Genomic DNA, 25,196 nt, shown 5'->3' with positions numbered 1-25,196 from the left:
ACAGTACTTACGAGTGTCTCAGCACAATCGAATTTGTGTGGCCATCTCTTTGTTTGCAGCATGTTTATGTTTTTCCACCATGGTTGACTTTGTCAAGGCTTGATCTTCAGTTGTCGTCACATAAAAAACACCGCACAAGTACTCAGGAGTTCCAACAAGAGTTTTGAGCGATGCGTAAACAGCACTCCGATTTTTATGAGGTATCAAGGGGTGTTCAAAAGGAGATTATTTTGTTGGTTCTGCCTTCGTCTCGGACAAGGATAGTTCAAAATTTAGTCTACCGCGTGTGTTCAGTATTTACCGCTGAACTAATATCAGTTAAGCTTGCCCTCGACCATGCCTTTAATCTTTCGCTACATCATATGCTTATCTGCACGGACTCACAAAGTAATATTTGAACATTCAGAATGTCTTTAACAAACACGCTCTCGTGCAGGATATTCTTCTGAGATACCATCTATAGCAACAGGGCTATGTCAGCGTTTTCTACTGAGTACCTGGACATATCGGAATTCGGGGAAATGGGCATGCCAACGCAGCAGCCAAGAACGCCGCATTGTCAGGTGTTGCACTGGAATATCTTCCTCGTTCACAGATATCTTAGATTTTCCTCAATCGGATACACTCTCACTGGCAAGCAGTTTGGAATCAGGCAGATGACAATAAGCTTCACCCAGTAAAACATCTTTGGAGCAATTGGCAAACGTCGTCGCTTACTAGGGCCGCTGTGATGAAGTGATCCTAACTCACTTGCGTATCAGACACTTTTCTTATTTAGTGTGTAGCGTTAACTGTATGTATTGCGAAGAGATCGTCCCACCGAGTATTCGGCTCATCCTTGTAGAATGTCCATAATAAACAGACCTCAGAGAACACTTAGGAATGCCTGAAAGCCTTAAGTCATTTTTTGGGTGATAATATGGTCTTTAATGACCGTATTCTTAGTTTTTCCGTTTTACATGTTATTGTTATTACTATTTTACTATTTTAAATAATTGTTTTTGTTATATATGTTATATTTTGTTCTTTCAATCCATTCATAACATCCGTTTTAATTTTTATATTTTCTGAGGGTTTTAATGTCTTAGTTTGTAGTACTTTGATTTGAAATACACATTCTAAAGAAGTTTTATTATGAATATATAATATACAATATGTGTCGGCCATTGACCTTATCGTGACAGGGACAAGTAGCCTTGCTGCTGACACATACACATTAAATAATATTCATTCATTCAATTAGACTCAAGTATTCTACAAAAATGCGATATTCGAAAAATTATTTAATGTAGAAAACTTAATTTCATCTCTTTCAAAATTATTTATTTTATTTTATTTTGTTCATTCAACGCGTTATATCAATAAGGTCAAAATGATGAAAATGAGTGAAGTTTGCTGATGAAAATATAGTTCCCTGAAATGAAGATGAAAATTAAATTTTGAACTAAATTTCCCTTGATTATTTCTTTTTAGGCTGGAAAAAACAATGATCAATTCATAATAAAATAATTTATAACACGATAAACTTACAAGAAACGAGAATACCCTGGGAAAACCAGCAGTGTTTGTTCACCAACGTGAGGCCAATAGGTTCGAACAATCGAACCTGGACATCAAAATGTGCTATCGTTAACCTCAAATACTACTTTGTTACCATCATGGAAATAAGTGATGTTCAGCTTACGTAAATTTTAAAATAATAGTTATTTATGGCAAAGCATGTTTCAAGTTACGGTAGAAGATGGATGTAGATAGGTAAACCGAAGGTGAGATCTCATTTCTAATAATTTTGTTTATTTTACAGCTTATGCGGGATTGCCAGATGACGATGCATATAGGAAGGAAGGATTTAAAGAAACTCAAGAGAAAACTATCGAGGAGTCGGTGGCTGAAGGAAGCAGTCTAGTCCAGAAAGGAGCATCTTTGGAAAGAAGCGATAGTGCGCAAGCGGTCAGCGACACCGAATCATTTGAAGATATCACGGAGAGTGATATGACAGAAGTTGCGCATAAAAGTCCGTCAAAATTGTCTGATGTTGGGTCAGATACATTGACGACTATATCACTTACTTCACAGCAGTCAAAGCCAGAAGTTGATCAGGCTTTTCAAGTGGGAAGGGAAGAAAATAGCGCGAAAGACGAACAAGAACAATATGTTGCAGAATTTATTGAGAAATATGTGTTAGACTCGGATACCGATTCTGAAGGGCACAAAGTGCCTGTGTTGCAAAAAATACCAGTCCTAAGAACAGAATCTTCTGGAAGTGAGAATGACGAACAAGTTCTCTTTGAAGTTCCTCAAGATATAAGTTTGGGAATATCAGGAAAATTAACGCGAGCCGCAAGCAATGTTGCGAGTAGAATTACGAACACTTTCTCAGGCTTTAGTTCTAAAAAATCGGTTGATAGTGAATCACCACCACCACCACCAGAAGATGTTGTTATTGAAGAAAATAAAAGGTAATTTTTTACAATGTATGAAATTATTTTGTAAATAATGTAATCATAAGCATGGATTTTAGTTGTTAAGCTGAGAAATCTTCTTTGACACGCCATTCAGATATAAAAGTTTACTAACGTAAGTTTTAGAACACATCGGATAATAATTTTAGGTGGAAAGATTAAGTTGATGGTTAAAATCATTGGGAAAAACATAAAGGATATTAAAGGAACGATAATTTTAATTTGTGCATTTGAAGATAGGGCCCGAAGTATGTTGAAACGTCGTGTAGTAGAGCCTATGAATTTGAATGGTGAATCATATTTCTTAATTTGATATTTTGTAAAAATTATATTCATTTGAATAGAACATATAAACAATAGGTATAGTGTTCAGTAAAATGAAGATATGCATCTCAAATAAGAATATAAAAAGACGGTTATTTTTGTTTTACTAAATTGAATTGTTTCAACTGGAAATTCTGCTTTAATTTGCCACTTCTTTCACATAGTAGCTGTACAATAAACAACATGCGTACATTGATGATTGTGGTGTTGAAAACAAATTTATATCAGAAGTTTTGTGTCTTCAGGTGACAACTACTGGTGCGAGAAAGGCACTAATTTAGAAGAGCCAAACGTGTAAAAGAACGATAAACCATTCAGAAAAGTGGAATATACTTTAAAAAGAAACTGAATCAGAAAATCGTAAATTTTCAAGTACATGATTGACTTTTGTGACCTACTAATTTATTGGCTAACGTTTGGTTTTACAATATTTAGAAAAGAGAAATAATCAACAGTCTGTCCATCTGTACATTATGTAACCTCATATACACAAAAGATTTGTGACTCAATGAATGACTATCTATTGAAAAGATAACAAATCATTTTAATTACTGGACAGCTCATTATATTCAGGTGTTGTACATTTATTTCTTGGGATAATGTAAAATATTCAGGGTTTGTCTAGAAGTAATAAAAATTGTTTTGGCGCGCTGGTCAGAGAGATCAGGAGGTGGTAGTACGGACCGCGACGGTTGGTGATGAACTTTAAATATACAGTCATATCCAATTTAGTTGCTTCCAAGACGTGCTAGAATGTGGATCGTTAGCAAAGTGTAAAGTACTGTAAGTAATGCATAACAAACAAACAAAAGTACAGCGTAAGTTGGAACAGTGGTACACGATAAAATTTTGCGTTAAACTGTGCAGATTGGGTACCGAAATGCTGGCAGCGTTACGGAAAGTCTATAGCAGTTAGGCTTTGTCGTCATCGCAGGTATTTAACTAGCATAAGACGTTGAAGGAAGGAAGGGAAGTCGTAGAAAAAGAACATCGCTCAAGACATCCATCAACTTCCAGAACCGATAGCATTACGGCTCGAATGAATTTGTTTTGAACAGGGACCAATGTTTGAGTGACAGATTGATCGCAGAGGATATGAGAAATGAGGTGTTCCTGAATCATTTCCGAGGATTTGTTAAAAATAAATACATAAATAAAAAAGTGCGAAACTGATCCCCAAGATTTTATCGGATGCAAGGGCCGTGTTTGGCGATTTCTCGTAAACATGACAGACTGTTCACAGCATATTATAACCGAGGATGAACACCAAAAACCAAGTTCAAAGTGGCACACACCCCAGCCACCTCGACTAAAGACTGAGCAGATCACAAGTAAAATCCATGGTCATATTCTTTTCTGAACTCATAGGGAGTTGTTCACAAAGAAGTTTGTATCGCCCAGACAGACATTCAACATAGCATTTTACCAACAAGGACTCGACCGCTTAAGAAAGAGTGCAGCGCCTCCGTCTGTCCTTATATTTCGCACACACGGATCCTTCACCACGATAACACGCCGTGTCATATAGCGTTGATAGTAAAAGAATTCCTGGTCTCCCCCACTCCAAATAACATTCTAATGTTTTGCCATCCAACGTGCTACCCTGATGTAGCTCCATGTGACTGCCTTTTTATTTCACAATGTCAGGAAAGCTCAGAAAAGACACCATGCGACTGCGACGAGGATCACAGTTCAAGACATCATCCGCTAGAATCAGTATGTTGACTCACAAGGAGCTTACGTCGAAGAATATCGTTTGTGGTGGACAATATTATGTCCTTGGGTTTTCTTGTAATTTACCTGTTTCCTCCAACATTCTAATTCCACGAGTTGTTTCATAATCATTTTCTTTCATTAATCATCTGTCTTTTGAGTCTTAAAGTGCATAAGAGTGGGACGTTAAAGATTTTTTTAAATAATAAGTGTATGTAATGGTATTTTGAATGAATTCTGTTCACAATCATTTTCATTACTTTTGGGATAAATCTTATACATGAAAAAAGAGTTAGATATTCAATAAATTGTAAATTGTTTTTATCATGAAAATAGTACTATTTTCTTAAGTGAAAATAGTGCTTTTGTGCGTATACTACAGGTTCTTGGCGGTCGACCGGATGCGAAAATTCTGTGAGAATCGCCAAATTTAAAGGCAATATATGAGTTTTTGTTTGTGAATGCGATTCTAAAAGTTTTTTCTCCTCCCTCATTCGTAACTTATTGTGCTACTTCATGCATATTGTCCTATTTCATATTTTTGAAGCACTTTTGCACTTTTGAAGTTGAACTTTTTTATTATTTCATTCATGTACACAGGGTGGTAGACTTATAGACAAAATACAAAGGGCACGGTACGGCACAAACTCAGTAGAGGAACGTAATAGAAAGTTGTACGACTGAGGCACTAGTGTGATGTTCTGCTGGCAAAGTAGTTATGTTGTACGAAATATAATGTCTCCGAAAGTAAATCGATTCTAAAAATATTACATTGAAGCAATGTCCGATGCATACTGCATTTTTTTCAGCATAGTTAAATAGTTAAACATTGCCACGAACACGGATTTACTGTTGGATGCTTCACTGTCAGTGTTTCACACCTTGATGCGCTCTCATTGGCAAGCAGATTGGGACGAGACAAATGAAAATAAACTTCACGCAGTTCAGCTACCCCTTGAAGAATGGCAGACATCCTCTCGACCCAGACACCGAAATGAAGTGCTCGTTGCGCGTTTGCATGTTGGACACTGTTATCTGACGCATAGTTATTTGCAGAATGCTTTGGATCGTTCGTATTGTGCCACTGAGTATTCGGCACATTCTTGTCGAATGTTCTGAATTTTCAAATCTGAGAAAACTTTACGGATTACCTCGTACACTTGATCGTAGACGTATGGAGACGTCAGTCCGAAGACGTATGGAAAGGGATAGCAAAAGTTAGTGCATTTAGTGTCATATGCTCTCTCATGTACAAAATTACATTTTTAAATTTCAGACCCAGTCTCAGTCCCATACCAGTACAGACTTCCGATCTTGATACATTGTTACAACGAAGTCCTACGGAGGAATTTAAGTTTACAGTTCCAAGAGATCCATATTTATCACCATATTGGGCGTCAGATGATGTTCTTAAACAATTACCTCCTGTTAGTATATTGGTAAGTTTACTTTTATAGTGTTTGGTTTTCCAAATATTTGTATTTATCTATCTTTCTATCTATCTCCGTATTTCCATTCATGGTATTTTTTTAAGCAACTTTCTCATTGGAGGTACTTGCCTTCGATACAAGAGCAAGTAGTTTGGATCCTACTTTGAACGATAGGTCCCGACTCATGTAATCTCTGCGCTGAAAAGGGATGTTAAACTTTCCAACTAACAATCAACTTGACAAACTTTCAGAACGAACAAACAAATTTGAAAACGGTTTTCAGCCGCACCACACAAGGGTTAATTATTTATATAGAGTGAGTATGTTATGGTAATTGAACATGTGTAGAAGAAAGTCAGCGAGAGATACATGGTGTGTACTTTTACTTTACATTTTATTAATTAGTTATTTTTTCGTATGTTTGTTTCTTTTTATATGTATCTGTGAATGCACGTAAACATTACTAGTTGATGGCAAACAAAAAAAGTGTGAATAAGTAGGAAGTGTTGCGCTCGTAATTGTGTGTAAAGTAATTTAAGAAGGGCATATTCATGGGACGTAAAACTACAAAATTCATTTAATTTCTTTTACTTTCGTGACTCAACCTAAAATCTTGTACCGAGACCAGATAGTTTCACACTGTTATTATGAGAAGTGACCCCATGAAATTTCGTACACCTTCACCAAAGATATATATTAGAAGCTATCATGTAAAACTTGCCCTGTATTCGACTCCCGATTTACATTCCTAAATGCACGCACTGTTCAGACCCCTATGTTGAAAATTTCTTCAACGCCTTTTTCGACCTCTTCACCAATATTCCTGCAGCTCTTAAATTCCTGATCTACCTGGGGCCTCGGTGGCTCAGTAGCAGAGCGTTCACCTCTGGTGTATGGGGTCCTTGGTTCGATCCCAGCTCGCGTCAAATGAGCTTTGTAGTGGACAAACACCGTGTGCGTGGATTTTCGTGGGGATCTCAGTTTCCTCCCACTGTCTTCATTCCACCATTTCATTCATTTCTCACCATCACTGTTCCCTTTAGCCTAGCCGGCATAATCGTGGGACGAAAAAATTACATTTCATGTTTCCTGATCTGCCTGTCCTAAAACATACAACCGTCACAGTAATACATTTGACAACACCTTTTGTCACGTATTTTCAAAATTCTTCTCCCAGGCTTTTCCACGTCTTCCAGGAGAGAAGTCTCATTACGATCTTATCCACGACCTCTTCCTGGTCCTAACCATCAATTAATATTATTCCATTTCGGAGACACTAACTTCTCTTTGGTTTTCTTTCCTGTTATATTATGTACTTGTATGTATAAATTTCTCTCTTCGTGTTTTTTTCTTTTTCTTCTTCACTCTTAACGTCTTATCCTCTTTCCCCGCTTTCAGCCATACTGTCATGTCACTCTGATTCCAATATGGTGCCCAATGGACGCTTCGCAATTACTTTTATGTTTTTAATTTTTCTTCTTTCCTCTTGCCCTCGCTATCTGATGATGATCTACTTCTTTCAGTTGTATGTAACGAAAGTGTTTAGGACAAAACTTCAGTTACAGTTAGTTGAAACTGTCTTAACTTGAAGAAATGTTTTCTAAATTTGACAATCCTAAATATTTAATTCAGTTCTAAGTGAGGCATGCGTGCATTTCTGAAACGTTATATAAATGTTATAAAAGTTAGAAATAGGTTGAAATGATGTAAACATATTGTTTTACGTTAGAGTAGACATGACATTACTAGCTTATTCTACATAAGAGATGCTCTGTTCAGTGGTTTTGATGCAGCTAGGAGCATTTTAAAAATATAATAAAAAGAACTTTTATTTTGACATTTACAGCGTTTTAAAAGAACACTTCATAATTCGGTATCTCTTCGATTTCAGAGTGTTCAACTAGATCCGTGTCTTGATGATTGTGTAATGTTTGCAAAGAAGCTTAAGAGACTAGGCAACTCAGTTCAGTTGGACGTATTGGATGCCCTTCCTCATGGATTTCTTAATTTTTCTCTTGTATGTATATTGAATTATTAGGTATATAAGATAGATGCTCTAGATTGAATAGAAAACATTGTACTTTATGTATACTTTTTGTCTGTCTGCAATACACAAATCTAAAGTTAATTTGGTAATTTCTAATAATCTGAATTCATCGTAGTTATTGAGTATTTTTAGGTTAATTCTGAAATATTCTAGATTTTTTTTCGGATCTTAGTATTACAGTAAGTCATAACTAAGTGTTGTTGCATTTTTTTCCTTCTTATATCACTTTTTTTTTCTCTCTTAGAAGTACCTATCAATGGTAGACATTGCGAAGTCAAAATTTAAGAAATGTTCTATAGTGTGTTCATTGTCAGTGGAATTCTATTATTCAATGATTATTTTTATTCTATGCACTTAACTAGCTGAAATATCCATTTTCCGTACGGGGAGAGTATGTTTATGTAATATATTTGAACTCCCTTTACCACCATAGAATATACATTTTAATGTAAGTATAATGATAAAAGCTCATAAGTTATTATATTTTTGTCATAAAGTATCCTCTTAAAAATGCACCTTTTAATGAAAATGACAGGATAGAAACCTAGCTCGATGTAGGTATTAACTAGGGATGACCGATTCCGGAATTTTTCGGAATGTAAGATCAAAAAAATCTGAATTTCGGAAACATCCGGAATTTTTCCGAAATCCAGAAAGTGAAATTATTCCCGATACCCAGATTCCGGAAAATTTTGGCCATCCCTAGTATTAAGTATGATCCAAAATTCACTTCAAACTTTTCAGTTATTTCCTCGTGATGCGATCACAAATAACATACTTATGACCGTGTGCACCAACGAAGTTCAACTGTTGAACGAGAATCATAACCCCCAACGGCCGAACTTTGGGGTTTAAACTTCGTTGATCCAAGTCAGTCTGTTTACATTCAATAATGTCTTTGTATTTTTCTACTAATGAAATTACAATACATTTCTCGTGTTCGGAAAAATTTTTTGCTCGTGGTTTCATTATTTTTCCATCACAGCTACGATCACTGAAATTAGACTACTCACCTACTCACAACTCTATGCACCTAATCTCGAAAGTCGAAAAGACCGGCACGCGATATGATTTCCTCATTTGTTACTTTGTTAAATGAAAATTAGAGACAAAAGACGACAGCCAATCAGAGTCGATTTTACAAATTGACCGAAGTTTACTGAAATGAGATGTACTGAACTTCGACTTTCAGTGGTGCAACAAATGTCCTGGAATCACGTTTAAACTTGAAAGTTTAATGTTGAACGCGTTTGAGTGAACGCTCGTTTAAACTTCGTTTAACGGCTAAAAGTCACATTCAATGTGACGAAAAAAATATGCTATTGAAAATGCCCCCCTCCTTCTCTTGAAACGAGAATTTTCACAAACTCCTTGACACGTGTCCGCTTATTTTTAATGAGTTCATATACCATTTCATCTTCCTAACTTGATAGCCTCCTGAGGTACTAAATTTTTCGCATAAATTATGACTCCTGCTCTCCCTTTAAGGATATACATTTCAGTAAAAGTAACATGATAAAACCCATTTCGTAACGTTATGGGGACATTTCATGTCAAATCAACAAGTCATCAGACTTGACCATCTCAGATTTTTGTAAAAATTGGTGCACAGCTTTAGTACAATGAGAGATGAAAAAATCCCAAATATTACCCCTCTCCTCCTGAAAGTGTCCCCATACAGGGTGTTCAAAAATTTCAAAAAAGGCCATTTTTTTTTTCAGTTACGGTGATTATTAAAAATTCTCATAAAATAGTTAATATGTATACTAGAGACATGGAACAAACACCATTGGAAAGCTCAAAGATTGATCTACAAGTTATATTATATTGAAAAAACCTGTACAATAAAAATTAACACTTCAAAAATTCAAATTCAAATTTGAATTTTGAATTTCGCACAGATATGTTCCTCTGAATTTGTTCAAAATAGTCCAGATTGTAGTCTCATGTGTACTAAAACACCACAAAGTTACATTTTGGACACTCAATGGGGTCCGATTCAAAATTCAACATAAAACAAACATTGCAAAGTATTGACCACGTGAATATCTGGGTTCAGATTGATAACAGTTCGTACGTAAGCCATACGTAACACGTCATAGTACATACGTCTGTTTCACTTTTCACTGCCCCTACCATGTCTGCTTTGCGCAATCCCCTTCTTGCTGTATGGACTCCCATTACGCAGTTCCATCTGCTCCATTCAGTTTGCACCATCAGTTCCCTTGAGTATGATTTTCTTTCTCATTTTGTGGACTGACGTCTATCTCAATTCGTTCGGGAGATATTCTACTTTACCCACGGTGTGTGAGCGATCTTTTGCTCGGTTCCTGCTGGAACACGCCGCCTCTTTCGACTTCTGTTCATGACTTGTTTCCTTGTTTCCAGTAGTGGAGTCACCTCCCGAAGTGTATTCACCCACACTTCACATCCACAACTTCATTGTTGGTCACCATCAGTACCTGGTTATGCAGCCACACATACCTAATATGACGCGTCCATCAATTCGTCTCTGTTTGAGATCTTGACATGGTTACAACTAACTGTGGTTACAAGGTGGGAAACCTATCCATTCACGCCTATTTTGACGTATCTTTACCTGACAGTTTATTAGGGAATCCCTACGCTCCTTTGGGGAATCCCTTGTGCACTGATTTCACGATTGCGACATACCCATCTTTGAATAGAGCAGGTTTTGTTCCTTTGAGGTGACCATCCCGACTTGCCTCTATCATTCGAAATAGAGAAGATATAGCGCTCTAAAGCGATCCATACTGACTAACAAGAATAATGACTAGTATTGAGTACTGTTCGGAAACGTAATACCTCTCTAAATAACTGGAAAGATGGATAATGGTGTAAATTGAAATGAATACATCAAGAAACAAATGAAATTGAATATGAATTCCTTTGATGCTGCAGGTAAATAGCTCCAGGCAAATGGTTATCGATCTGAACCCAGATATTTACATGGTCAATATCGTGCAATGTTTGGTTTATGTTGAATTTTGAATCGGATCCCATTGAGTGCCCAAAATGCAACTTTGTGATGTTTTAGTACACATATGAGACTACACCCTGAACAATTTTCAACAAATTCAGAGGGATATTTCTATGCCAAATTCAAAATTCAAATCTTAATTTGAATTTTTGAAATGTTATTTTTTTTATTTTACAGGTTTTCTTAATATAGTACAACTTGTAGAGCAATCTTTAAGCTTTCCAGTGGTGTTTGTTCCACGTCTCTAGTGTACATATTAACAATTTTATAACAATTTTTAATAATCACTGTAACTGAAAAAAATGCATTTTTTAAATATTTTTGAACACCCTGTATGGAGACACTTTCAGGGGGGGAGGTAATATTTGGGATTTTTTCATCTTCCACTGTAATAAAGCTGTACACCAATTTTTACACAAATCTGAGATGCTCAAGTCTGATGACTTGTTGATTTGACATGGAATGTCCCCTTATTCTTTCGCACTGTGCTCTGCTCGTGCGTATTTTAGTATCCTTCATGTTATATTTATTCATTCTGTAGTATGTATTCTTTTATCTACGCCTTTTTCCTCTCAACCATTATTACCCTTGTTACCTTACCACTGAAGACGGAACTAGCTTGCTGTTCTGAAACGTATGAAGAGTTTCTAGTTTCCCCACGGAAGGATTTATTGGAAGTAATCAATTCTTTGTTAAATAATTTGGAAGTTAGTAAGTATATTAGAAGTTACGCTTATATATGCAGTTTGAGCGAATAATTTTAAGTAATGTTAGAGTCAATTAAAATAATATTCCAAAATCGTTATTACACATTCTATGCCATATTCAGTTTATCTTTGTAAAGTGCTACTTCCCTTAATAAGCTTATTGGATTTATTTTCATTGTTGGAAATGCATAATGCTTAAAAGTAATATCTTTGTTATCTGAAAAGATTCCGTTTGCATGTATAACTGAGGCGTTCTGAGTTGTTTCATGCGTAGCTGAAATGAATAGTAAATAAATAAACATAATGATGGAAACATTGCGTTTGCATACCTTACCACCTCCTTCAAACGAAGTTCTGAAAAATAATGAAAATTCTGTGTTGTTGGTACCCTTCCTTGTCGCTAGAGGACTAGGAGTAGGGTGTAATAACAGTGACGAGCATACTACGTGTAATGGCTATTTATTTGACAGGGTCTAATTGCTAACGTCGCCACTGTGCAAGTTATCATTGTATAGATAATAAGAAGCAGAATACGGAAACTGTATTGGCGGTATTTTGAAATTCATCTATGTTTTAATTTTGTGTAGGATTGATATTCATCTCCTGTTCAGCATTTTACTTAATGATTTTAAATTTCTCTTTAGGTTAGTAAGGAAGCATACGAGGGTTCCAAATTGTGTGTTCAGAGGATTGAAGAGTTGCTGAGAGGAAACGATCAATAAAAGTTATTGTAAGCGATTAAGTAAATATGGCAGCAATATTTTTATTGTGTATTATATAACGAGCAGTTATTCACTAATTCTGTTTTTCGTTTTTTCCCTTTTTGTTCATTATGTTTAATATCCGAATTATTTATATATGAAAGCAGTTGCAATAGGGAGTTAGTTATGCGAAACTTCCCTATAACAAGAAAAATGTAATTCGCAAAGTCCAAATATGAGCATAGGGCAGTTTGTTGTGAGATATTATAATTATATAGTATACATAATTCAATACTAGTCATGTTCATTCCAGATTAATTTTTCCTAACTTTGTAAATACATGTTTATGCATTTATATGTGTACTGAATAAATATAATATATACATGAACAAAGAAACTTCAATAATAACTTAAAATAATTTCTCATTTGACGATGGGAGTTGGTTTGTATCTGAAATTTAAAAGACTGGAAACTAAGCCGCTCTCTGTTTCTTTCACTCAATCTGTCCTTTTCTTCATAAATATTTTATTACATGTTTATATTTTCTATATATCTTTGGAATTTTCGATATAACTTATTACGAAGTACATTATTACAAGGAATTTTTTAAAACTCATTTGTTATAATTGTTATGGAAGGTTGCAAGATGAAAATGTTGCTAACAGTGTTAAATTCTTTAGTCAGTTAGTGAAGGTTAATGATATATCATAAAACAGCATGTGAAAGATTCAATATATGTTACGGGTGGTTTAATGTAATATCTGAGAAGTAAGTTAATTACTTCTCTTTTTTTTAAAATTATATTTAGTCAAGTATTTAGTCATTTTAACGTATACATAAAAAAGATAAGCCACATTAATAGGAAACGAGAATGTTCCTTATACCAAGTTCGTTATACGATGAGTGCCATACTTTTGTACATATATTTGCAATTATTGTTTGTAAATCTCCGTAAAATACACATAAAGAAAACAAAAACTGAAGGAACATAGAGGTTCTGGCGTGTTGTTATAACCGTAAAAGTGTAATTCGTATTTGATCAGCGTAAACATTGACTTTCTTTTCTATGATTCTCTTATTTATATAAACACTCTGGCCAAATGACTTGTCTCATAGCACTGGGTGCAGTGAACGTGTTAAGGTAAGTCATTCGGCAAGTTGTTGGGTAGCGATAGATGGCACTAGTGGTATCGCGCTGTGACTCCACTCGGTACATACACTTGAACCACATTGAGCCATAGCAGGCTAGCATCCACGAAAGCAATAGATGACTTCAAAAGAGGCCAGATTGTCTCTATGAAGCAATATGGAAGGAAAGTGTAGGACATAGATCGCGATTAAAACTTACCAACCAGATGTCAAAACTGTATAAAGCCTACACGATAGAGGGGAAACAAAGTGCTTCAACATCCCGTGGCCATCGACCCAATATTATCGAATCGAGATAGTCATCATCTAAAGAAATTGGTGGAGGCAAATTGTGAAAGCAGACGCATAACAATGTTCCAGATCACGAAGGCATTTAATGAGAACTGAGGTACAGCAATTTCCAAACTTATAGAACTAAATTCTATGGGGCTTGCAAATCGCTCAAACCGTATTTGACCACGACAAATGAAAACCGACGCCATGTCTGGGCGAAAGACTATCGTCAATGGAAATGTGGAAACAGATGGTGTGGAGCGATGAGATTTATACTATTTACAACCGATGGAACACGACAATTGCAACAGAAAAGCTCTTCATTTAGATTGCTTTGGTCTGCAAGCTGGTGAAGACGGTGTGGATGGAAAGGTGGTTATTACTTACCATAAAACGTAACAGAACTGGAAAAGAGTATCTGGAACATCTGGAGGATGTTATCAAACTCTTAATGGAAGACTGGTTTCCGGATGGTGATGGGATAGCAAGTATCGACATATGAGACAAGTCGTTTGGCCAGGATATTTACTCACAGGAGGAAAAAAAAAAAACTGTAAGAATTGAAAGGTCTTGCACTTATATTACAAGTATTATAATATAAAATCAAAGGGATAGATGGAGTTGGCAGTACGGACATATTGCTGTCCCATGTCAGTAGAGGATAGCACCACCTCGGGCCTGAATATACGCATTGATTCGGTTCGGAAGAAAAGCGTACAACCGCTGGATACTTTCCGTATGCAAGTTTGTCTGCATCTATTGTTATTGGTGCAGATGGGCATTGGTCAGAATTGATGTGCAAGTTTATCCTACACATGTTCTATCGGGGGTCCTTACTGGCTATGGGAGTTCATCAGCCGGACGCAAGTATTTCATAGACATGCGTGCTCACTATCAAGAGTGACTTGAATTTATGCCTTATTGCTCTGCACACAATGATACCAGAAATATATGCCGATGTATGTGCAGTACTTTGGCAAAATATATCCTTTCCACATACTCCCATTTTCAGCTGTAACACTAAACCAAGATCGTTAAATATTGATGGGACACCACTCATAATTATTTCGTGCCTCGAATATAGTGAATCCATTTTGCAGGATTACTTGGTATATTCGTGCTGCACTAGTGCAATTTATTATGTATCATGTTGGTTGTTTAAAGGCTATTTCAATTCACAGCATTCCAGACTGGAAAACCCATTTAAGATATTTTTATCACCTTATGGAAATTCTGAAGAGCACAAAATTGCGAGTTGGCAATTTTCATAAAACATATATCTGTTGGGACTGGGAAACTATTTTCATTCACGTCTTACTGGGTCAAGGTATGCACAAGATCAGTTTTCTTTCTCTACACAATGTGAAATACAGATGTCTCTAGATCTTGTTTCCGAGTTCAATCCACTTCTTGCAGAACGCATTAAACAATACGGAAATCCAGGGGAAAGTTATACAGGCTACTTGTCTTTTTCAATTGTGATCAAGTTACTTGCTTGCTGACAGAGTGAGGAAATAATCATTAATGAAATGAGAAAAAGCAAATGTTCCTCGTGGAACTCCATAATCGATGAATTAACTTCTGATATTTCGCATACTAACCAATTAGCTATGTGAATGAAAAAAAAAAAAATAAAAAATAAAAATAAAAAAAAGAAAGAAAGAAAAAAAACTTCTGAACGTTTCCTTTCGTTTGTCAAGTCCGGGTTACAAGTCAAAGCCGAAGCAGTAGTGAATATGTATGTTGATCTTACTAATTGTAGAGGTGAGTCTTACGACAACGCTAGCAAGATGTCAGGGGCGTACGCAGCCTCGAATTAAAGAAATGAATTCTAAATCGTATTGTGTGTCCTACGCAGCTCAATCTTTTGATTTAGTTGGAAGTAGTGCAGCAAGCTGTTATCAGGAAGTGTGTTCGTTTTTCACTATACTTTAATATATTTACATTTTTTTCATTCTTCAAAACGCTGGAACCTCCTTGTTCTTTTCATGAATCCAGGAAACGAAACAGTAGAATATTTATCACAGACAAGTTGGTCAGTAAGAGAAGAGGCTTGTAAATATATATATATATATATATATATATATGAAAATTGGGATAATATAATACAAACTGTCATTCATGTGAGCGATAATCCTTTTGAGACTGCGAAATGAAGTCTTATGTCTCTTAATTTAACTAAACGGGCTGGAGACAGCTTTAGGGATCAATATATGAAAGGATATACTACAGAGATTCCACAGCATCACTATGAAATTGCAAAATGTTCACATAAATTTACAATACTGCAATAAAATGCTTGACTTATTTGAATTACTTGTGAACTTCATAACTTCTCATTGGGAAATGTTCGACTCTTATGAGCAATAATCCATGGAGAAAACTGATATAGTTTACGAGTGTAATGATAAAGGCATAAAAAAACGTAATATTTAAGCAATAAAGTAAGAGACAATAAGGTTGTTCTAACAGAAAGAGAAAAAATTGAAGTTGACACGATTTTCACTATTACATGCTGGATGAGAAGAAAGGGAAAGCTATAAATTAATATCTTACAATTTCATGCTTTTCAGTAATTTTTTCTGTTGTTACTGCTGAAGGCGCAGCTAACTTTCAGGATGCGTATGGAACTGGTCTAAAATCAAGCTTCGTAAATTAATGTGTACATTTGAGTATAATTCTGAAGGTCAGAGGAATCAGTAATTTGCCAGCAGAAAAGTTAATATTCCTTCGAAAAAGAAAAACGAAATCTGCAACCTGAGTTTCCAAGTGTGGACACTGTTACTGAGAATATTTTATTCACTGCTATAATACTGTTCGGCAGAACGCTCGTTTTGGCTCTCAAAAGGCATGTCTTACCACTCTTTAGCCACGTGTAATAAGAGACGGAATGATTTGTCTCTTCAAATAGAAGCAGTCCTCTTGACATGGACATATTAACTTCCAATTTATACACAAGTTTACAGCAACCAAAATAAGACAGAAGCATTTATGATTGGTGACTTCGTCAATATATTACATTTTAGATATAACACCTGAATTGAATAAAAAGAAAATTATTTGTACTCTAAGTTTTCATTAGTGGTTTTTAATCTTCACTTTTTATTTCAATGTGTTCACAAGTTTTATAAATTATTCTGTAAAAGTACTGCAAATACTATTTCCTTTTGAGAAGGGCTCATTAAGTTTATGCCTAGGATCGTCGAAGAAGCTTAATCCGCCACTGTATATATACGCATAGGTACAAAATATATTACAGGCATATCATCTTTAATATTTTGTTAGAGAGAAAGGGCATCTTTTTATAGAAATGTTCTTGTGATAGTGATAAATCTTGCAGCATACATATAAAGTGCAGAACATTATCAAAATTATTTTTTAAAAAAAGTTAAGGAAAGCGTTTTCATTTCACAATACTCAGTAATTTCTCAAATTTTTAAATTCACATTTGTAAAATACAAACTCAGTTGCACCGTAACCTAAGATTGATAGATGAATCTGGGGACGCTTTTCAACTTCAGTCACAGAGTATATGGATTTTGTTCCGAGGAAAGTTTGTGAATATGCCCATGGGAAACAGGGATGTTCGGTAACCTTATTTAAACTCCATTAACGTATTATAAAATAACTAACCAATTTTAAGTTATTATTAGACTATCTCAAAAATGTCAAGAGAAATATACGAAGTTACATGCAAGTGCAGATATATAATACTCCTTTCTATTTGTGAAAAAGTTGTTGATGTATACAACTTTTCACGAAGAGAAAGAAGCATTATTTCATTAAACTTAGGCCACTACAGAAGTCCACATGAGCGATCTATTTTTTTTTGCTATTGGTACACAAAGGACCTTGTAGATTTCGTGAAGTTGTAGAAAATAGACTTAAGGCAAAATATGGAGAGTAATACTAACGGATCGTCTTTTTTTTTCCTTTCTTAAAAAAAGTAATTTCCATAATGAAAAATTGAGAAAAATACCTAATTTCGGCTATAAAGCAACTTGGGAAGCATTTTGAAATCGCGTATGACTGTTTAATTTAGCCGCTCATCAGTTGTCACACAGCGCGAAATCAAATTACGCATAATAAACGAAACCTAGACACCAAACAATACAAAGCCTCTCTTAAGCAACAATATTGAAGACTATATTAAGTCCGATAGAATTAAGGTATGAACTTCAAGGTGACCAAAGAATCAAAACAAGTGTTATACAATCTCTCTCCTTCCAGGAAACGTTGTTTCATACCAAGTAGTTTCTATGTAAGTTCTACATCACTACGGAGCCCAAAATGTAATTATAATCTGTGTTTTTCCGTTATAACGAATATTGGAAGAAAAAGCAGTGAATCCACAAAGGCTGGCTTGATGCCCAGTGATTCTTCTTTGTGGTTAAGTGTGTAATGTTTTCTGTGCGTAATCCTAGATACGATCTTCAGCGAGAGCAATAAGAACCTTGAGTGGTGGTTCGGGCTCCATTTGAAACAGTAGGTTCCGTCTAGAACTTTGCTGCTGAAAGGAGACGTTAACATAAGATTTATTTACCAAATAAGATGAAAGATGATCAAATTGTTACTGTATAATTTCTGAATTTTTCTTGAATACAGAACTCAATAATTGAAATAGCTTTCGATGTTCCATTCAAGCTTCAGTTGTATTTATTCTGTTGACATTTCAATAACCTGAAACAGTTTTCATTGTTAGAAACCAATTAAAATACCTAAATCGCGTAATTGTAACACCAACAAAAAGTAAAGCTACTTGATTTCAGTGTTACGGTAGGGTGGAAATTGTGGTTCTTTTGTGGGAATATAGTATGCGTTTTGTTCCTTGTGTTCTACCTCCGATATGATCTCTTACTGATTATTTCACATGCAATGTATGTTAAATATTAGAAATAAAATATAATTCCATACAACGTAGATTACGTGTTATTGAAAATATTTTGAGAGATTATGAATACTTTATTATGTGCAGGTAGTTTCTAAGACTCGGTAGCTGTTAGTACGTGTTTCTGCCTTTGTTTTTATTTATTTGTTAAAGAAGTGTATTATTGTGACCTCAAGTGATATTAATTGTAGAGTTAAATACGAAACCAGCAATATTTCTGCGTTTTGTTAATTCGGTGCTTATATACTAAAGATGAATAAAAGTAAAATATTGTAACCAAAATGCATATCTAAAGGGTATTAAGCAAGTAAAAAGAATTTTACGTATATCTATGTCCTGTATAATTCCAACTTAAGCAATAGTTCAAGATAATTGTTCATATATTTTTTGTATAGAAAGGAGTTGGTAATTTGCCTATAGTTATACAGTCGGCAGAAAAAGTTGTATATTTCGAATACAATTTTTGAGTCAATGCCTTCTGAATGAATAGACGCATTTACAAGCATTTCTGTGTAATTTCAAGAGAATGTGTCTTCAACAAATATATTAAAATAGATCGACACACACAGTTGGTACTAAGCAAAAAGAAAAAAAAAAAAAGTCGAATGTCTTTTGCTATCCGTACGTGTACTGTACTAAGAACAGTAATAAATAAGAAAATTTTAAAGTGTCATGTCTTTTGAGTCTTTATTTAACTATCCTAATATATACCATCATCCTAATTATTTCGAGCCAGTGAGTGAGTAAAGTGATTTCGTCACTTTCGTTCTCTCTAAATGCAAAGTTCTAAAATGCACATTTTCGGTTCCAAACCATTCGTTTCCTAAATAAAGAAAATATAGAATGGTGTAAATTTCACTTTATTTGCATGAAAATATGTCTCTTGATCTATTTGCTCTTTAAAGTTTTCTCTTTCAGGAACTTAAACAAAATTTACAATTCTCTCTTTCATTATAATATTTATAAGTCCATATAAAACATGACCATTGTAAGTTCCTATGTATGGCATGTTCTTGGAATCCATCGGAAACAAACGAACATAAACTAGTGGCGGAAATACGTCATACCTAACCTATCCATTTCAGTAATAAGCGTTTAAATTTAGGCTATGACTAAGCACATTGTATGGACGCTCTTGCATTTCACTGAATGGTTATTATTTATTTAAACACTTGAGTTTAGATAATTGTTCCGCAGCCCATCTTAGAATCATGCTCTCGTTCACAGAAACGAGAATTTCGTACTTCAGCTTTCTTCGAAATTGTACTTCCCTTGGATTTCCGTTTGTTACTCAAGGAGCACGGTGGCTCAGTGGTAGAGCGCTTACGTCTTGCGCGCGGGGTTCCTGGTTTGATTCCCGGCCAATTTGTGGTGGACAGCATCGTGTCCGTGGTTTTCTCCGGGTACTCTCTTATTTCCTCCCATATTCTCATTCCACCAATTCTTTCATCATCATTCACTTGCATTGACTATCTCTCTCTCTCTCTCTCAGCCTAACTGGTATAATCGTGAGATTTAAATTGAAAGATTTGGATTCCACGTCGTTATGTATGAATCGGATATCAAAAGTGTAAAATTCAAAATGGTGGATCCAAGATGGCGGACAAAATGCAAAACACTGCTATGAAACTGAGTTTTGATTTTAACGTCTCTTTCAGCAGTGAGGCTAAATGAGACGGAACCTACTGATTAACGTGGAATCCGAACCACATGAGCTCCCGCCGGTAATCCAACCCGGGTCTCCCACGTCAAAGGCGCGTACACTTACCGCTTAGCCACAAAGAAGCTCTGCTATGAAACTGAAAGCGGGTAGGCAAAGATTTTCGTGGTCGCAGAGAACGAGTCCGATGTTAAAAGTGCAAAATGCAATATGACGGATCCAATATAGCGGACAAACACTGCAGAAGTACAGAATGGACATGTGTACCGAAACAAGCTTGGGCTCCGTCTCGACTTGGAAAATCTCATCTCGGTTTCGCATTAGAGAAGAGATCGAGACTAGTCTCAGAGTCGGTATTATCCATACTCATAAGAGTGGACATTTGTAATACATATTGCTCACAAGTGTACACGGTATAATGTGAAACCGGAAAGACAGTTATGGAAGCATTATAATATTTTAAACTCCAACGCACACTTTTCATTGTCATTGTTCGGATCTTCAGATGGTATCTGCAAATAATCGCAATGTACCCTACAGGCGCCATTCAAGTGAGATGTTACAGATGTAAAGTGCATTCGATGCGAACTTTTCAACGATATATAATAAATGCCGATCCCCGCGTCTCTCTTCGGGGGCGGAAGAGGGAGTTGGTAATAAAATAATTATTGTGTATGATTGCAGTCTGTTCGTATCAGAAAATTTCATGTGCGCTACGAAACCTGCCCTGCATTCCGTGCCTCAATTTTGGCATGATATAGCAAATCACGCTCCCTGATTATTATAAAACATTACTTGCCCCGTAAAGTATGTTTCTACTACATGTGTAAAAATCACATATATCCGTTCTGCACATATTTTTTGCACTTTTCGTCGGTCATATTGGATCCATCATATTGCATTTTGCACTTTTAACATTGAGTTCGTAGTCAGCGACCACGAAAACCTCTACCTAACCGCTTTCAGTTCCAGAGTAGTTTTGCACTTTGTCCGCCATCTTAGATCCGTCATTTTGAATTTTACACTTTTGGTATCTGATTCCTACATAGCGACGTCGAACATCTCTATATACTTAATTTCAGATCCTTTTTTGTAATTTGTGTTCGCCACGTTGGATCCGCCATTTTGATTTGTGAACATTTGATGTTAAATTCGTATTCAGCTACCTTTTAAACCTATATATACACACCACATCTCAAAACAACTACATCATAGCTTCCTAATTTGTTCACGTTTTCTGGTATTGCGGAGCGTGCCTTGTTCTGATCTTCAAATGGTCGTCACGCCCCCTACAGGCCCCATTGAAGCAAGATATTTTACATGTACAGCGTACTCCGTGTTACCTTTCCAATGATATATAACACATGCATGATCTCCGCCTACCACTTCGACAGTGGCTTTTTTCTTGGTGTTACCGCGTTTACCGACGGTAAACAAATAATCGGAGCAAAATTTATTATTTTAATTTTGGCTCACTCCAAGCACAAATAAAAATGTCTCGTGGCTTTAACTATGTATCTTCACTGCGCTTCAGTACAAGATTGAAACACCAGCACCATCTAGCGGATACAAGAATCGGTTGAATTTACCGGAGGAAGGAGCGAGCAACCAACATCTACTTGTCAACATACATCTGAATAAGCAACATGGAAAGCAACACCCAGACGCACGGGGCTGCGCCTGGGATACATGGTGAAGTTTACCGTCGAAACTTGCGAGAAACTAAGGCTTCTACCACAATCCCTGCGGAGGGGGAATCGGTTTTAGTAGTTGTCACGACATCTCATGAACACATTTGTACTCAACACCAGACAGCAGAAATCTGCTCTTTCCCTCTACACAATGTCAATAATTATACGAATATTTAGCACATTTTATTGTATGAATTAAAATTTTTCTATTATTTTCAATACTGCAAAATTCAAAATTAAAACGTAAAATACATAAAGCAATAAGAAAAGTACGACGATCAAATTGTATTTCATACGAGACGTCACTCATGTTTTGTTTCTGGGCTCCTCCTTAGACATTGGCCTCCTCCAAAAAAGAACAACTGGGAGCGGAACTGCCAAGTTATGAAACAAAAACTACAGTAGAGTAATACTTGTGACTGTAAGCTTGTGTTGGTTGCGCGGTGGGGTAGTGAGCGTGGAGTAGTGTGTTCACTGTGTGAAAGCAATAATGTTGAATTTAAATAGACCTGTTTGTCCTGAAGATAAGTGTGGATCTTCGAAGTACATCGTAGATTGTGATTGTGATCCACGATAGCCTCGGTAAGAGCATTCCTTCTCCTCCCTAAAAAAAATCAAGACTTATTGTCAATCCACAAGGGCAGGAAAGACTTACCTCTTTAGCTTTGATTTCCATCTAAAAACAAATACTGTGTGAAATGAGACGAAACGTACGCTTCGAATTTTATGATACAGCTTTACAATAGAACTTTACAATAGGATACCCGGGTTCGATTCCTGACGGGAGTTCATTGGTTCGGATTCCAGGTAAGCTGTATGTCCACGTCTCATATAGCCTCGCTGCTGAAAGGGACACTAAACTCAAAATCAAATAAAATCAAACGTACTTTACGTAAAAGACCAGGTGATTGGAGTTTGAATTCAAATAATTACAAATGATTACAGGAAAGTAAGAGAAAACCGACTTGATAATTTATTAACTATTTTACTGTGTCTACCAGTAAAAACGCAGTTTTCCATTTTATTCATTTATTTTTGTGTTTAATGTTCAACGACTAAGATATTATACAGTTAAGATATTATCCCATATAACTTGCGGTAAACATTAATAAATTTTCAGGATACGCCACTGCACTTCGAGTACTTCCCTAGTAAATGAAAAGAACACAATTCATTAGCTTATGTATAAAGTTATTTTACGCTACTGAATATTGAACCTGAGAACCTACTAGGCAAAAACAGTTTCTTTGGTACAGCCATGTGAGATCTCTAATTATAATCTCGTAATGAGTTGCGTCTTGTTGGAAAGCTTATTATCCGTAATTCGAAAATTGCGTGGAATATATATTCACCATTGGCCATATGTAAAAAGACAGAGGGAAGTTTAACAAAATATAATCATGATTTCCTGTGTTAATAGTTGGAACATTGGCTTCAAATCCATGAATCTTGGTAAGATATTAAAATTCATAAGCTTATAAACAGACACTTTAATTACTCTGGCTTGACAAATATTGATTTACCTGTAGGCTCTATCACTAGCTCTGCAATATTCTCAAACAACTGATGTTTCCTTTCGTAACGATTCTTCTCCAAGCGAGATTTTGTGACCTTCAAGAAGGTTATTCGACAGAACAAGTTCTTACGTTTCAGCTTTTTTCTACGAGGAAAAGTCGGAAAGTAAGTTTCCCCGCATTTTGTTTCGAAAAATGATAAAGCAATGGTGCACTACCACATCGGTTTAATGCGAGATATCCATATAATTTGGTGACGTATGACCAAGATCTTGCATATGCCGTGATCGTGGTACTACCACGAAGTTTGGATGAGCGATTCATTCTATGCCCGGCAAGTATGAAAGTTGGAACAATCAATGTTTAGCGGTATTATCAGACACTAACAAGACTGAAATGTGCTATTCGCAGACAGTGGCTTGACCTTCTGACATCTGGCGTTCCCCTTTTGGACAAGGCGAGACCAGACTTGGTAACACCAATCTTGTCATCCTCGGTTAGAAGCGTCTTGCCCATCCGCCGTACAGTCCCGACCTCGGCCCCAGTGACTTCTATTTTTTCTGCCATTTAAAAAAGGCTTCTTCAGAAGACATTCTGGAACCAATGAAGATAGCCATGAAGGAAATTTTCCCTATGCAGATACGCTTTTTAAGGAAGGTTTTTTTTTTTTTAAACGTTGTAAAGCGGTATGACAAATGCATCAGTGTCCTTGGTTATGTGAAAAATAAAGTAAGCTTTCCCAGTATATTATTTGTCTTGTGTTAATCCTTTGTCCACAGCCGTCAGGAAATCTATTTTTCGACTTACCCTCGTAAATGTCCGGGCTCATGTCTAATTGCACTGAACTGAAGGCTTCAATCCAAATTAAGTTATGAGAACTTTCTGGAAACTTCCATGCACTATAGTTCTTAGCTAACCTCTACATTTTCACTACGTACAAGTCAACGGATAGCAATCATTAATATGTAGCCTATGTCGAGTTATCAACAATTTATTCATTACAGTTTATATATACAAAAAAAAAAAAAAAAAAAAGTTTGATTACAAACCGAGATGGTCAGCAATAACGCCAATACATGCGTACTCATATTTCTCCCCAGTTAACCAGCTTGTACTTAGTAATTCAAATGTAAAGTATAACAATGATGTGAACAGTAGTCAATCTTAAGCCTGAATAATTGTTTTTAATGGTTATACTTTTCACGGATTCTGATGAGAAAAATCTGTTCTTTACATCTGAATGTTTCTGAGTTCAAACTGCGAAGAAAGAACTCTAACAAGAACTTGAGATTATTGACTTTTTGAAGAATTAATAACAATGGGCATAACAACGTCGTAATTACTAAAACATGAAGTATAATGCACAGATCTTAATTTAGCGATGTTTGAGTATTGCATATCTATAACTACTACAACAAACAAAGCAACAAATTCTATATGGCATTTTACTCTTTTCTTTAAAAACAGAAATTCAAATCTATGTATCAAAAAGGCTATTTGCATGTGGACATACATACATAAACTGATCAATAAATAAAGCGCATGTTTTGACAACATATATAAAAAAATGTAATTTTATGGTGCATAGCACGGCGACATAAACTGGTAAGGAATCACACGTTTTTATTTAAAAAA

The 25,196-nt window shown here is 35.7% G+C and overlaps 1 protein-coding gene across 1 annotated transcript in view; it reads left to right on the top strand.

Annotated features, from left to right (window-relative positions):
• Hsl (hormone-sensitive lipase) overlaps positions 1–19,363 on the top strand; it is a 75,010-nt gene extending 55,647 nt beyond the window's left edge. Inside the window, exons 8-11 of the mRNA XM_081772149.1 lie at positions 1,805–2,459; positions 5,776–5,938; positions 7,821–7,946; positions 12,329–19,363. Coding sequence (XP_081628275.1) covers positions 1,805–2,459; positions 5,776–5,938; positions 7,821–7,946; positions 12,329–12,406 — 1,022 coding nt within the window. The 3' untranslated portion in view covers positions 12,407–19,363. The remainder of the gene's footprint in view (positions 1–1,804; positions 2,460–5,775; positions 5,939–7,820; positions 7,947–12,328) is intronic.
• The last annotated feature ends 5,833 nt before the right edge of the window (positions 19,364–25,196 follow it).

This window comes from Thermobia domestica, chromosome 9 (assembly GCF_964235325.1).
Source record: "Thermobia domestica chromosome 9, izTheDome1.hap1.1, whole genome shotgun sequence".
Lineage (NCBI taxonomy): Eukaryota > Metazoa > Arthropoda > Insecta > Zygentoma > Lepismatidae > Thermobia > Thermobia domestica.
This window is presented reverse-complemented; position numbering and strand designations above follow the sequence as displayed.